Here is a 14,090-nt window from a genome sequence, read left to right on the forward strand (position 1 = left end):
TGTAGGAGAGTTGGTTGCCAAATTTTCGCCAAAAAATCGCCATGTTACCATAATGTAAGATCAACCGCTTATTTTACAGGAGCAATCTATCCATGTTTGGCAACTTTCTGCGCATATACGAAATAACTTCAAAAATCAACACACTAGTGTGATGGGAAAAAGGTTTTGTCAGAAACCATATTGGCAATCATTTACTGTATTGTCTAAAGCTTGAAAATACTCATCAAATTAAGACATGGATCTTTAGGATTGGAAGACAATGATCACCGGAAATCACCTGATTCTCTTTCTGCTTGATTTTAAATCTGAGTAAGTACTATATAAGGTATTTCTCCCACCTTCTTGACGTGGTGGTCAGCACACTGGGCCAGTACTCCAGTCCTTTTGTCCGTTTCTGACATGTTTGAGCAGCACAAAACGGTTACGCGATCCATCGCTTTTTTGGAGCCAGAGAGTGCAACATGTTTGTAATTTAACGAGCCATCCGGTGTAGCACGATAATACAGCCCAGTCTCGTCAGCATTGTAGATGTCATCTGCTGAAAAATTTTCAAGAAGCTCGGGCAGTTTTTTTGATTTCCATTCTTTGGCATTTGCACTATCAGGACTTTTCCCCCTCGCGACGTGCTTTCTTGAATTTTATGTCATGTCTAGATTTCCATCGACCACAGTATCATATGCAAGACCACAAACGAATAGAAAAAAAATGTGCTAGCTTTGGGAACAGTTTGGCAGACATTTTACTTCACAGCAATTTAACTGGAAAATATTCCATCTGATTTGGCAACATTTTCGCCCTCTGGCGACATGTTTGAATGTTACAGGATTTTTTTTTTTTTTTTTTTTTTTCATTTCGGCTTATATACATGTTTTGAATTCTGGGTACATTTTTGAAGAAAAACATATTTTCAATTTATACATGGATCGGCTTACATTCGGAAATATACCAAGTTAAAGTCTGGGAACTACTCTGATATGCGCCCTCAAGTCGGCAAACATTTTTGGCGAGAAACTCCTCGCTGCCATTTTACTATTTAAATTTTTCCTCTACATTTTGAACTTTAAGCCTAAAATGTCTCCAAAAACGCGGTTTTTGCACACGCAAAAACTACGTTTTGAACACACAATTTAAGCTAAAAATCCGAAACAAAAAAAATTTAGATAGCAAAAACGTAAAGTTTCTAACCAAAAATATTGGCATTTTCTTGCCAATATTTAACTTAAAAAACATCTACGGATGGCATAATCTAGGCAACGAACGAATCTACAAACTACACACACCTTGCTTTAATAAATTAACATAACAACAATAATTTTCAAAGAATAGCATGTACACAGCATCCTGTTTAAACTTAAAAAAACATCTACAAATTGCCAACCTAGACACTACGCACTAATCGACAAAATAAACTAAAATAAATTTCAAACAAAACAAAAAAAAAAAAAAAAAACAATAACAGAAATTCATACTAAATAAAAAAATTAGCATAACATTCTACAAAATAGGAACAAGAATAAAATAAAATGCTCTCACCATGAACTGATGCTTTTTCGAAGAGCAGATATACCAATTTCATAACGCTTTTAACATGGCGCCACGTAATCACTATCATATTTATATAACAGCGAGTCACACTATCCAGAAAATTCATACTATGGTTCACAAATAAATAAAATCACAAATCCCTACTTCTATGATGCACAGCCACTAAAAATAATCTCCCAGACCCTCTTTCCACACTTCCAAATACTCACTGCCCTTCAACAGGATGGCCACATTGATATTTCTTTTTGCCGAACTTCAATTCAACAACTTCCAACATTTTATCTTTCCCCATCTTCTCAGACACAGACGCAAACCAACAGACTCCAACGAAAGACTTTTCAATGTCAACAGGTTTGCCATACAACACGCAATCGTGCCCAAAACCAGCACAGAACACATATCGCCACAATTGTCGCTAATCGAAGGGGCACACAATTCTACACTAAAGCCAAATAAACTGCTTTGATTAAACTTAGATCATGTATCATTCAATAAAAACCAGTGTACCAATTAAGAGCTCAAATTGGTATAATTTTCTTGATTGTCAGTTATGTAGAGAAAGCAGAAACGCCGACTGCTTGGTGCATTTTTAAGAATTGCACATACACAGTATCCATGTACACATCAACTTATTTTCACTTTAAAAAAATTCATTCCAAAATTGCACAAAAATGGCATTGCACACTCCTTTCACTTTATCCATGTACACATTGACCTATTTTCACTTAAAAAGTCAAAGGAAATTGACAAAAATCGAATTCTTACTCTTGTAAAAAGCGCCAAACAAACGCCAATCAACTAAGTGGGCGATTCTGCACTTCAGCCGCAGAAACAATTCATAATCGCAGAAAGGTAAAAAAATATGGCAAATCTTGATTTTATCCAGTTTTAGAATTCTTCCTTGCGTTTATATCTACTAGAAATTTTCGACAAAAAAGCCGAGATATTTAAAAATATGGAGTACTTTAATATTCTTCTGCACCTATCTAACCTGTACAGGCACATTTATACTACACAGTTTTTTCATTGAAATAAAGCATGTTCTAAGAGAAGTTCATGTGCTGGGATTTGAAATATACAATTTGCAATACTCTAAACAATGTTTTATAAATTTCAAAATGTTTAACACAATATATAATAAATGAAACTTACCTTCTTTTTTAATTTTTTCATTCAGATTATTGATGTATATTGTATTGTTTGGCCTTAGATCAAGCATTCTGAAAATAATTATAATATATAATATTGAATTACTATCAACAAACTCAAAATCAGAATTTATAATAAAGCAGATCAAAAACTTCTAAACACTGCACATTCATGCAAATGCAATATCAAAATTATTAGTTAACACACAGCAGAAAAATTTCCACTCATTGCTTACATTACAAAAAATCTGTTAACACGCTATGTGAAAATTCCTTAAGTGTTAAGTAAACCAAAAATAAACAAATATAAATCTACTCGCAATATAAGGAATTATACCTCACACTCGCACCTCTCGATATACAAATTCTAGATTAACCTAAAAGGAAAACAGTGTTGCCAACTTTCACACGACTCCTTAAATGACATAAAAAAATATTCTTTTGCTTTTTTAACTATTTATTCGAAAAGAAAACATCAGCCAAAAATTTCCTTTTGTTTCTTTATTGACTTAAAAACATAACATTCTACGACTGAGTTAACCTAATCTATAGACCTTGTTGAAAAAGTACTGGTTAAGAAGTGTAGTGAAGTTTCAGTGTTTATTAGTGCTGTAGAAGTAACGAGAAATTGTGTACCCGTATGTATTCGTTACTCGGTGAACCAGTACTCGTTACTATCGTATCGTTACTCGTTACTTTCGGTAAAATCGATCGGTATTCGTATCCTGAGCCTATTCTATCGGTATACGACCCTAGGGATGCCGCCCTACGGATCGGTATACGGCCCTATGCGATAGGGAGTTTTACGTCGTATTTTTAGATACAAATAATTCACCTCCTTTTGTGGTGTCTCAGAAGTCAGAAGCGCCTACGGAAGGCCGTCAGGAAAATAGAAAAAAATAAAATAACGAAATAAAATAAATATTACAATAATAACATTAATTAGTAATTAAAATAATAAAAAATTCCTTATTAAAAACTTAATAATTAAAATAATAAAAAATAGTGATTAAAATAATGAATAATTAACGTAACATAATAATTAGCAACTGAAATATAAAATACTTATAAGTAAAATTTAACAAAAATGTAAAGACAAATAAAAATTAAAATAATTCTTAAATTTATGATGAATAGTTAAATTATAAAGTAAAATACCAGTTCTTGTCTTATTGGCTTAGTACCTTTTCGTCCTTCCTCATTTCATTCCAGCTCCAAAAAGTGTCATTTCGTTCTCTGCCTTCCCCCACTAATTCCCTCTTTCCCATTTTATCCGCTGTTTGAAAAATAGGTCTTTACTTTACGATAAGACGAACGTCTGTTTACTTCAATTAAAATGGTTTAGAAGAGATGACTGTTTCTACTTCGACTTAGCTTTTGATTTCTAATACTATTTATTATTTTATGCAGACGTATTATGCTGAGCAGAAGAATGAATTTCAGACGTGTTCAGAAGGTGTTGTGTCTAAATATAGCAACATTTTTGTTATATAGTATCCATTTTTTTTTTAATTTCACACATTTCTAAAGCAACAGAACCATGGTATCACTATTTTGGCACACACACACCAAAAACATGTATAATTAACATTAATGTTACATTCTTTATTAAAAACAATGGGTCCTCTTTAAATGCAACCATTCATGCTTTTTAGAGGATTTTACATGTCGTAGTCTTAAAAAGGTGATGTTCACTACCAATGTTTGTTTATGTTCTCAAAAATACAGATCTCTTAGAAAGTGACCTCTTAGAGATGTCGTAATTATATGATTTGCTATAATTATTTTCTAATAGATAACGGAATTAATGTAATTTAATGTCAATAACTCGAAGAAGCAAGTTTAAATACGGTGCAACAAAAATACAGAAGTATTTTAAATGACGAAAATATTCATATTTTGTCAATGTCAAATTTTAAAAAGAATTAATTTTGGACAAATTATGAAATCTAACTTTTAATGTTGTCTTCTGGTTCCTATATTTATAGCTGGCAAAGTTTTATACTCGTTATGAAAAAATAAAATACAAGAAGTTTGAGTCCCGTAGGCAGAGATTGACCGGGAAATTTAATTTCAAAATTCGCAGTGTTTGATGCCATTTGTAAGTTGCCTTCGGGTATCGCTTAATTAAGTTAGAATAATTCGAGGAAATACGTTTAAATGAAGTGCAGCAAAAATAAGTATAATTTAAAAAGTTATGCGGTATCCATATCAAATTTCACTTTTCATAGTGACAATAAAACTTTCCCAAATACAAATAAAGAAACTGGGTTGGTGTATTTAATTAAGGCAAAGCACACTAGGGCTATCTGCCTAAAGGGGGGATGCCTTCGTGGAGGACTTTCTAAGGGAAATGGCTGGTATACACATTAGACATGGGGAAAACCACGAAATCACCCATGCAGCCAGCCCGTTCGCGGGATTCGAACCTCAGACCGAACTACCAGTGTTCAACGACGTTACCGCTCGACCGCTGTTGGGCTAAAGAAATTGGGAGATGGCATTAAAGATTAGATTTCGTTATTTGTCCGTTATTCATTATTTCGTTTGCTGCTTCTCCCCATTCCTTTCATCAGAACCGCTAATGACGAAAGGGTGAATTTCTAGTAAAGCATGTATATTAATGTTCATTATACATTTGTCACATTTTTGCTTTCTTTCAAAACAGCGATAATGTGGTTCTAAACAGCGATAATATTGTTTTATAAATTAATAAAATGGGCCCTATGTTATAAAAACCTAATTACATTCAGATACACACCTTTTGCACATGTTTGAAATCCATTATTCTAATCAGAATGTCTACAGAAAATATTGAATCAATATTAGAAATCAAAAGCTAAGTGAGAATGAAGTAGTAAGAGTCATCGTCTAACCTGTTTTAATTGAAGAAAACAGGTGCTTGCTTTATCGTAAAGTGAACACCTATTTTGAAAACAGCGAAGAGCCCACCAGCGCTCGAGCGGTAAAGTCGCTGAAGACTAATAGTTCGTTTCGGGGTTCAATTCCCGGCTAACGGCTGGCTGCACGGTCGTTTTCGTGGCTTTCTTCATGTGTAACTTGCATATGAGCCAGTGTCCTTTAAAAAGTCCTCCACGAAGGCATCCCTTCCCTTAGGCAATAGCCCTAGTGTGCATTGCCGTAACCAAATAATCCGAAACCGAAAAAAAAGAGGGGAATTGGTGGGGGGAAGGCAGCGACGAAACGTAGTTTTAGAAGAATAGGCTACATAACCAAATTTCTATCTATACTCTGGTAAAATAATAAAAGCCAAGTAACTTAGTGATAAATAAATAAAATAAAAATCAAGGCTTTTATTTTCGCCTTACTTGGCTTTTATTTTATATTTATATATATATATGTGTGTACTTTACATTTAATTATAAGGATATATATATATATGTACTTTACATTTAATTATAATTTATTTAAATATACATATTTACGTTTCGTAGTATTACCGATTGCAATAAAAAGGGAGGTGCACATCTAGATGCTATAACGGGCCCATATACAAACTTTAAACGTTCTAGAACTAATCGTTTTTGAGTTATGCGAAATGCATATATACGTACTTACACATCACGAAAAAATCGCTTTCAAGTATCAACTTAGAGTCATAATCATTAGTCATAAGTATCAGCTTAGAGTAAATGGGATTACATTTAACAATCCGTTTCTGGAAAAAAAAAAAAAAAAATTGTGTTTGGATGTACAGACGTTATCCAAAAAATAATTCACATGGATTCTGTAATCTTCAAAAATGGACATTTCCGTTGAAATATGATACCCAAAAATTTTTCTCGATTACAATACTTACTTCCTTTCTATTTCGTACAAGGAAGTAAAGAACTTATATTAACCTACATATTCTTATTTAAACAATACCTAAGTGCAGTATATAAATATTTCAAATCAATAAAATCTCCCTATGGCACGCTCAAGAAAAAAAATTAATAATCATCTAAATTTTCAAATTACAAACATAATATGCACTATATATCTAAATGTGAAAAGCAAATACAAAATAACGCTTCACGCTATCAAAATTGATCATTTTCTTAAATATCAACAACTAAACAATATTTCAACTAAAACACATAACGTAAACAAGAGTTTGCCCGATGAGTTAACCAAAAAAATTCGAAATTATCAATGAAAAATGTGGCACACGGGTATTGTTAGCAAATATATCATTCGTATTCGAACAGCAACCGCATCATTCGTATTCGCATAGAAACCGCATCATTCGTATTTGCATAGCAACCGCATCATACGTATTCGAATAGCAACCGCATCATTCGTACTCGAATAAACCGCATCATACGACAGATGCGAGTAACGAAATGAATTTGTGAGTACCGAATCGATACTTCGAGTCAGCCGATGTACCCGTTACTCGGTAACGAATACATGCGATTTGCTCCAGCTCTAGTGTTTATGGATTGACCAAGGAATATGTATTGACGACCCTATTCGGTTTTTAAAACTGTGATTTTGTACGAGTTCATTTTTTAAATAATTTTCGAACATGTCTTTTAGAGTGTAAGTTAGATTTATGAAATATATTTAAATAATACTACGGGCCTCTGAATATGACTTGAGTTATACTTTTAATAAATAAATTACATGTTTTTCTGTATTCGACAGGTACTTTAGCAGCGTCATAATGAGAAAACTTGCATTTTGTTGAAAATTTCCTTTTTAAATGTGATTCAACTTTTAATTATATGATGAAGTTCACAGAAATGAGTTTATGATCCATTATATCCGTGTAATAATTGTGGTATCGTAGGATTAAAACAGTTCGATTGATTTAGAATAAAGTGTTTTAAATTTTTGGGAAATCTAGCCTATCCTGCTCTGAATATTGCGAACTAAATGTATGTTAAGTTTGTTAACTTGTGGAACTCCTCAAATATTATGATATGAATTTTTTTTTCTGTCACCTCGTAGTATTTTAGTCATGAAAAGTAGTGTAAAATTGTAATGAAGTCATCAAACTCGCGCCGACAGTTGGTGTCATTAGTATGATAGTATACACGAATTGAACCAAAGTGGGGTTTTTTTTTTTTTTTTGTTTCTTTTCCAAGTTTCGAACAACTCTCCGAAAACGTAATAATATTGATATACTATGCATGGAACATGACATGGGAAAAAGAATAAGTCAGCAGCCGTGAATATAAACAGAAGTATAAAATCAGCAAATGTTAAACATTTAAAAAACAGTAAAGCAAACTTCTAGTTACTTCTAAATTTGAAATGTACTTTCAATGTTGTGGTTTCTGGATTCATGTTCACGAAAACTGTTCTAATCAGCAGAATTACACTTACCCATAAAGCTCTAATCTGAAATATTGCCACCCATATTTATGTCAGTTGAAAAATTACATTTGTAAAAATTAAATCAAGTTTCTTTATTGTTTAATGGAACCATTCCATTACCTTTTTTTACATGGCAATGTTATTTATATTATCAAATAACTTTTCTATGTCTTATGATTTTGTGAACTTTTTATTTGTGCTAAATATATCATAATATAAATTTGTAGCATTCCTGTAATATCAGTAAGTAAGGTTTGCTAATTTATTAATTCCAGTATCAATAAACTTATCTCTAATGAAGGAACCTGAATGATTTACTATCACACATTTAGTATGCTTCTTTATTTGCATTCGTGTATAAAATATATAGTAAATGATTAGAAATAATGGATAATCTTGGCAAGATTATTATATGGATTGATATTTAAAAGCTGGTTCTCCTATCACAATTTAAGCTTTTATTCTGTGTAAACTTTCCAAACCCACTGTTGACTAAGTAGCTAAAATGCAAAACATTGATAATTTTTGCTTTTTTAGGTAGAGGCAACAAAAGATGTCATGATTCAGTTACCATATCTCCTAAAACTAACAAAAACTGGATTAAAAGCTAAATCTGAAAAGAAACAAAGTTCTTTTTCAAGAGTCTCTGTTGCATATGAGAGTAAAACTCTTTTAAAGAAAGCTATAAAATGATTTTCTGATGCATTAAATAAATATGCTTTTTTATTTATTTGTTATTTTATATATCTCCTAGGAAATAATCAAAAATTTGATATCAGCTCTTATATATGTATTATTTAAAATCTTTTATAGCAATGCAGTTTTTGATAGTAGCTAAACACAACTTCATTTTACGTTTTTAAAGCTAAAATCTTTTCATATACCTAGCTGTAATGAAAGTTTTCTGCAAAAAAAACATTCTTAATAAAGTTAGGAAGGGAAACAACAACAACAACAACAACAACAAAACAAAACAAAAAAAAAAACATGAAAGCAGTACCTTTAGGATAGGTAGTAATCACTACCCAAATCAATGATTTTCTGCCAATGTTATGGTAGTTTTTCAAAGCCTTCAGCCCAGAAACTTGGTAGCAGCAAGTGAAATAATGGGTAGAGTAGACTATAAGGTACCCCTTGTATTATGGCGAAGTTGTTGTTTCATTTATGGTAGCCTGAGAAGTTGAATGTTATGAAAACCCTATTGTGACATAATCGGATGCATGATTCTGGGAAATTTTGAATCATGGGATGTTTTGTAAGCGTTTTTGTGGTGTGTGTTGGTTTGATTCTTTAGATGGTAGAATGGCCGAATGTAGTAAGATTAATTTGAAGTTTCTGTACGATTTGGAGCGAAAAGGGAAAAGAGCTTTAATTGACTGGTGTGTAAATGAAGGTTTACTTAGTAGCCATTATATATGTCCTGTATGTAGGAAGGATATGCGTCTAGTCGAACGTAAAAACCGTTTAGATGGATTTGAATGGGTTTGTAGGAAGAAAGGTTCAGATGGTCACTATGTGAAGTGTTCGATCAGAAAGAGTACGTGGTTTGAAAAAAGTCATTTGAGTATGATTGATATTTTGATTTTTGCGTGGCTCTGGGTGTACGAAGCGAACTCGAAAATCATTGTAAGTGAATATTTGCTTTTGGTAGTGCTTAAATGTATAACATGTTTTTCTTTTTTATGTTTTATTGTTTGGTTTAAAATGTATTTTATTGAGATTACGTATTTTTTGTTTGCCTATTTTGTAGAATTTGGTGCTCCTTTGACTTTTTAAGTGAAAATATATCAATGTGTACATGGACAAAGTAAAGGGAGTGCGCAATGCAAGTTTGTGCAATTCTGGGATTTTTTTTAAAGTGAAAATAGGTCGACCTGTACATGGATAAAGTTAAAAGAGTGCACAATGCCATTTTTGTGCAATTCGGGATTTTTTTTATGAGTGAAAATAGGTCAACCGTGTACATGGATAAATTCAAAGGGATTCACAATGAAGGAGTCAAAGGAGTGCCATTTTTGTGCAATTCAGGGATTTTTTTTTAAAGTGAAAATAAGTCGATGTGTACATGGATGGCGAGTTTGTGCAATTGTTTTTCTTGTTATTTTGGCTTTGTGTAGCGGCGCAAAAATTGCCGCTTCGCAAGCCAAAATAACGAGTCAAAGAATTGCACAAAATCGGTATTCATGTACCACAAAAAATCGCCAAGTTTCGCTAAGGGGTACCCTAAAGTATACTTTTACTGAAAAAACAGATCTACCTCATTTGAGATGTCTTGTACAGAATGGAAGATAGCGCCACCAAGATGTAGCTACAGGTGTGAAAAAAGGTAGAAGTTCGAAGGACCAATGTTGGGGCTATATGGTAGGTGTGGCAGAAGATCCCATTTGAGTCTGTATAGAGTCCAGCCGGTGAATGCAGACACATGTGGTCTTATGTTATCTTGATGGAACACTACCTTTTTGTTCTAGAACCCAGTTTGATATTTTCCCTTGATAGCAGCACCAATACTGACTTAGTATCTCGCTGTACATCGAGGGTTTTACTTTTTTCCAGATGCTCTTTGTGGATAATACCATGGCAGTCCCACCAGGTACAAAGCATGATCTTTTTGTTAGTCAAATTGCACTTTGTGATGCTGCCGATGGGCTCACTGGACACAGACGAGCCCCTTATTACGCCTGTGTTGTTGAAGTAAATCCACTTTTCACAACAAGTGATGATCCGATTCAAAATTTTGTCCTTGCTTTGATATTTAAGCAGATTAGTGCGGGCCAAAATATGTCTGTCCTCATCTGCAGGAATTGAACTTGTACGTCAAGTTTATGCCATGCATAGAGCAACTAATGCATATGGCACTAACGTGTAACGTCTGATTAAGCTCTCGAGTGATTGCATACTGATCTTCTTTCGCAAGTTCTTGCAGGCGGGTTTTTCTCAATATCAGTTAGGCCAGCCAGAGTGTTCTGCTTCTTGAATGTCATAGTCCTTTTTTTTAAACTTTCGGTACCAAACTTTTGCAGTATTATATGATGCAACATTAGTACCTACAGTTCTACACATGATTTGGTGACATTCTGTAGCTGGCATATTACAACATAACTGAAAGTAAATGATGGTTCTAATCTGGTAGCGTTATAGTTCCATTTCAGACACCTTGTACTTAATGATAATTTTTTACAAATTTCAAAACATAATGTCCTATAGCAAGTCTCTTTCTTTCAAATGCCAAAAATTGTTTGATAAAATATAATTAAACACGCCAGTGCGAACTATTTGCACAGACGATATTTGCATGGCACGAAACTTTTTTAAAACCCATTGTATGGTACTGTTAGTAGTTAATTGCAATAAATAATTGCAACCATAAATTGTAGTTAATAATGCAATAAAACATAATTTAAAAAAATGTATACTCTCGATAAACTGCATTTTAAATCAAACAAGGAAATAACTTAAGAATGTAAATACTTAAAAAAATGTATACTCTTGATAAACTGCATTTTAAATCAAACAAGGAAATAACTTAAGAATGTAAATACATGTTATGTAATCTACGCAATACAAAAAGGAAATATCGACTTACCTTATTTAAAAGTTTCTGTTTCTTCGGTATGTGAGACACAGAATTCCTGAACAGCATACAAAAACTATTTAAAATTATCTAAACTAGAATCTGTATACTGCCGTTGCCACATAAGTTCCCAAAAGTAAAACTGAAAAATATTCTCCATACTGCAGGACTTTCGATGGCATTTCTTTCGAAAATCCCTTTTTATTATGCTCCTGACACCATATAAAATAATGAGGGTGCACTTTTAGTTTTTATAAACTATTTATTTATAGTAATAGAGTGTATAATATTACAGAGACCTGCAATACCAGTATTGTTCTATTTTCATATCAGTATCCAAAGTGTTGCAATTACAAGTTTGGTTTGGTTTGGTGTGGTTTATTTAATTATGGCAAAGCACACTAGGGCTATCTGCCTAAGGGGAGGGATGCCTTCGTAGAGTACTTTCTAAGGGAAACTGGCTCATATACAAGTTACACATGGGGAAAACCATGAAAACGCCCATGCAGTCAGCCTGTTCGCGGGATTCGAACCTCGGACCGAACTACCAGTGTTCAGCGACTTTTACCGCTCGGCCGCTGGTGGGCCGCCAATTACAAGTTACTAAATATTAAATGTTGCCATTTACAAATTATTAAATATTACAAAGGGAAACCCTAAAATATAGACTAACCTTTTTTTTAAGCAATAATTCAACAAAAATATAACTGAAACTTATGGTTAATTTGGTACTTTTTCCATTTTGCCGCCGCAAGTGATAAAGTTGCCAAAAAGGGTACAGCCGATGCCAAACAGAATATCCTCGCTGGTAATCTTTTACATCTCATTTTCAAAACAAGTGTCAGCCATTTCTTATCAGATTGATTGTTTCTTTCAATACTGTCATAGAATTGTATAGAATTTTTATCAGATAGTTCAATTTTTATGTCCTAAGGCCATTTGTGGTAATTAAGTCAATTAGGATGCAATCATACCGCTAACCCGAAGGCAAAAATATAGAAAACGCAAAGTCAACGGTTGAATTCGTCATTTCTAATGAGAATGCACTAGGGAAGCAAAGCACATAGAAGTTTTACATAATTTCTGAGTAAGCTATTCATACGAATTGAAATAATTCTTGCATTTAAACTTGTATTCCAAATTAAGATTTAACTTGAAATTAATGTAGATAATTACTGAGAGAATTAGATTTTTGTAACGTTGTTTACATGAGATGAGATCACTTGGGGTCACATGATATGAAACACCAAATCGAGATGTTGTGCCATGAAGGCATAGTAAATTCTTAAATTTTCTTTATTTATTGTCATTTTACAAAATTTTATACAATATTAAAATGTCTATGCTTTTAAAATAAAAATTTCTTAGACCTAACATTTGTTAAAATTTTTGGTACTTACGTATTATCGCAACCAGGTTGGTGCGATTTGTAAGTTTGAGTAAAAAAGTATGAATAGAAAGAAAATGTACATTTATTAATTACAAATAATTTTTAATACAGTTTTTTATATTATTTTGTTTTAAAATATAAAATAGCAATTAAACCCTTCCGGTTTCGAATTTGAATAAGTTGCAGAATTATTTTTTCGGCGGAAATCTTTTGGCTATTGCTTTTAGCGCTGATTGAAAACCATCTTCGCTATTAACAGCTTGAGCTTGGCGCCATATAAATTCGATAAGGTATGAGTCAAGATGATGACGGGCTGTTCCTCTCTGTTTTTTGTTGCGCCATTTGGCTGAACCCCACATGCGCTCTACATGTTGTGTGTGAACGCCCGTGTTGGGATCCACAAAGTTATATTTGTGATTAACAGTTCCATGCAGAAATCTAGCATTTTCGAACTCACTTGTATTGTATCCTTTCCAGCAATCCGAATAACGAACGTAGGGTTGCCGTAAGTAGGGTCGCCAAATTTGGCGATTTATGCGAATTTTGGCCTGGTTGCGTTAACACATAAGTACCAAATTTTTTATGGGTATACTGTGTGTTGTCGTCAATAAAGTCTGCTTGGCGAGATTTGCGCCGGTGAGACGGAAAAGTACCGTTAATTCTTACTGCTTATTTGTAACAATGTCATTGCATAGTGACTTGTGAGGTGAAATAAAACATGTTATCACATGTAGCACTTCTATAGTCAATTTTATACGGAGCCTTGTGACCAAAGAGTACCATGATTTTTTAACCATCACAAAAAATGACATCTTGTGAAACAACACATGAAAGCATTAATAAAAAGCAGTATTTGTTTTCGGTATTCTGCGAAAATTCCCCTTTTTACTGAAAATAAGCTGAAAGAAGATTACATCAAAGCAGACTCTGGAAAGTTAATGTTAAATGGAAATGTATGAAGAATAAAATTGAAGAGCATTTGAATTGCTTTAAGAATATCATTACTGGATTTTGTAATAATATTGTCCTTGATTATTTGATTTTAATTAGAGGTAAGTGGTGTGGTGTTGGTGTATTTAATTATGGCAAAGCACACTAGGGCTATCTGTCT

The 14,090-nt window shown here is 33.0% G+C and overlaps 2 protein-coding genes across 3 annotated transcripts in view; one reads left to right on the top strand and one right to left on the bottom strand.

The window, feature by feature from the left end:
- The window catches only part of LOC118196101 (U1 small nuclear ribonucleoprotein A-like), a 37,610-nt gene extending 34,366 nt beyond the window's left edge, over positions 1-3,244 (bottom strand). The window contains exons 1-2 of one of the 2 annotated variants that reach the window (XM_085807505.1): positions 3,031-3,244; positions 2,698-2,765 (exon numbers count right to left, since the gene is read on the bottom strand). In XM_085807505.1, the coding sequence (XP_085663631.1) occupies positions 2,698-2,764 (67 nt within the window). In that variant the 5' untranslated portion in view covers position 2,765; positions 3,031-3,244. Of the gene's footprint in view, positions 1-2,697; positions 2,766-2,929 lie in introns of both variants that reach the window. The other variant, XM_085807504.1, reaches the window with a different exon arrangement.
- A 3,836-nt stretch (positions 3,245-7,080) lies between these two features.
- The window catches only part of mRpL23 (mitochondrial ribosomal protein L23), a 31,627-nt gene continuing 24,617 nt past the window's right edge, over positions 7,081-14,090 (top strand). The window contains exon 1 of the mRNA XM_035367502.2: positions 7,081-7,238. Within this exon, the coding sequence (XP_035223393.1) occupies positions 7,225-7,238 (14 nt within the window). The 5' untranslated portion in view covers positions 7,081-7,224. The remainder of the gene's footprint in view (positions 7,239-14,090) is intronic.

Source organism: Stegodyphus dumicola, chromosome X1, assembly GCF_044657685.1.
Source record: "Stegodyphus dumicola isolate Sdum_Otavi_A_Nest chromosome X1, ASM4465768v1".
In the NCBI taxonomy this organism is placed as follows: domain Eukaryota; kingdom Metazoa; phylum Arthropoda; class Arachnida; order Araneae; family Eresidae; genus Stegodyphus; species Stegodyphus dumicola.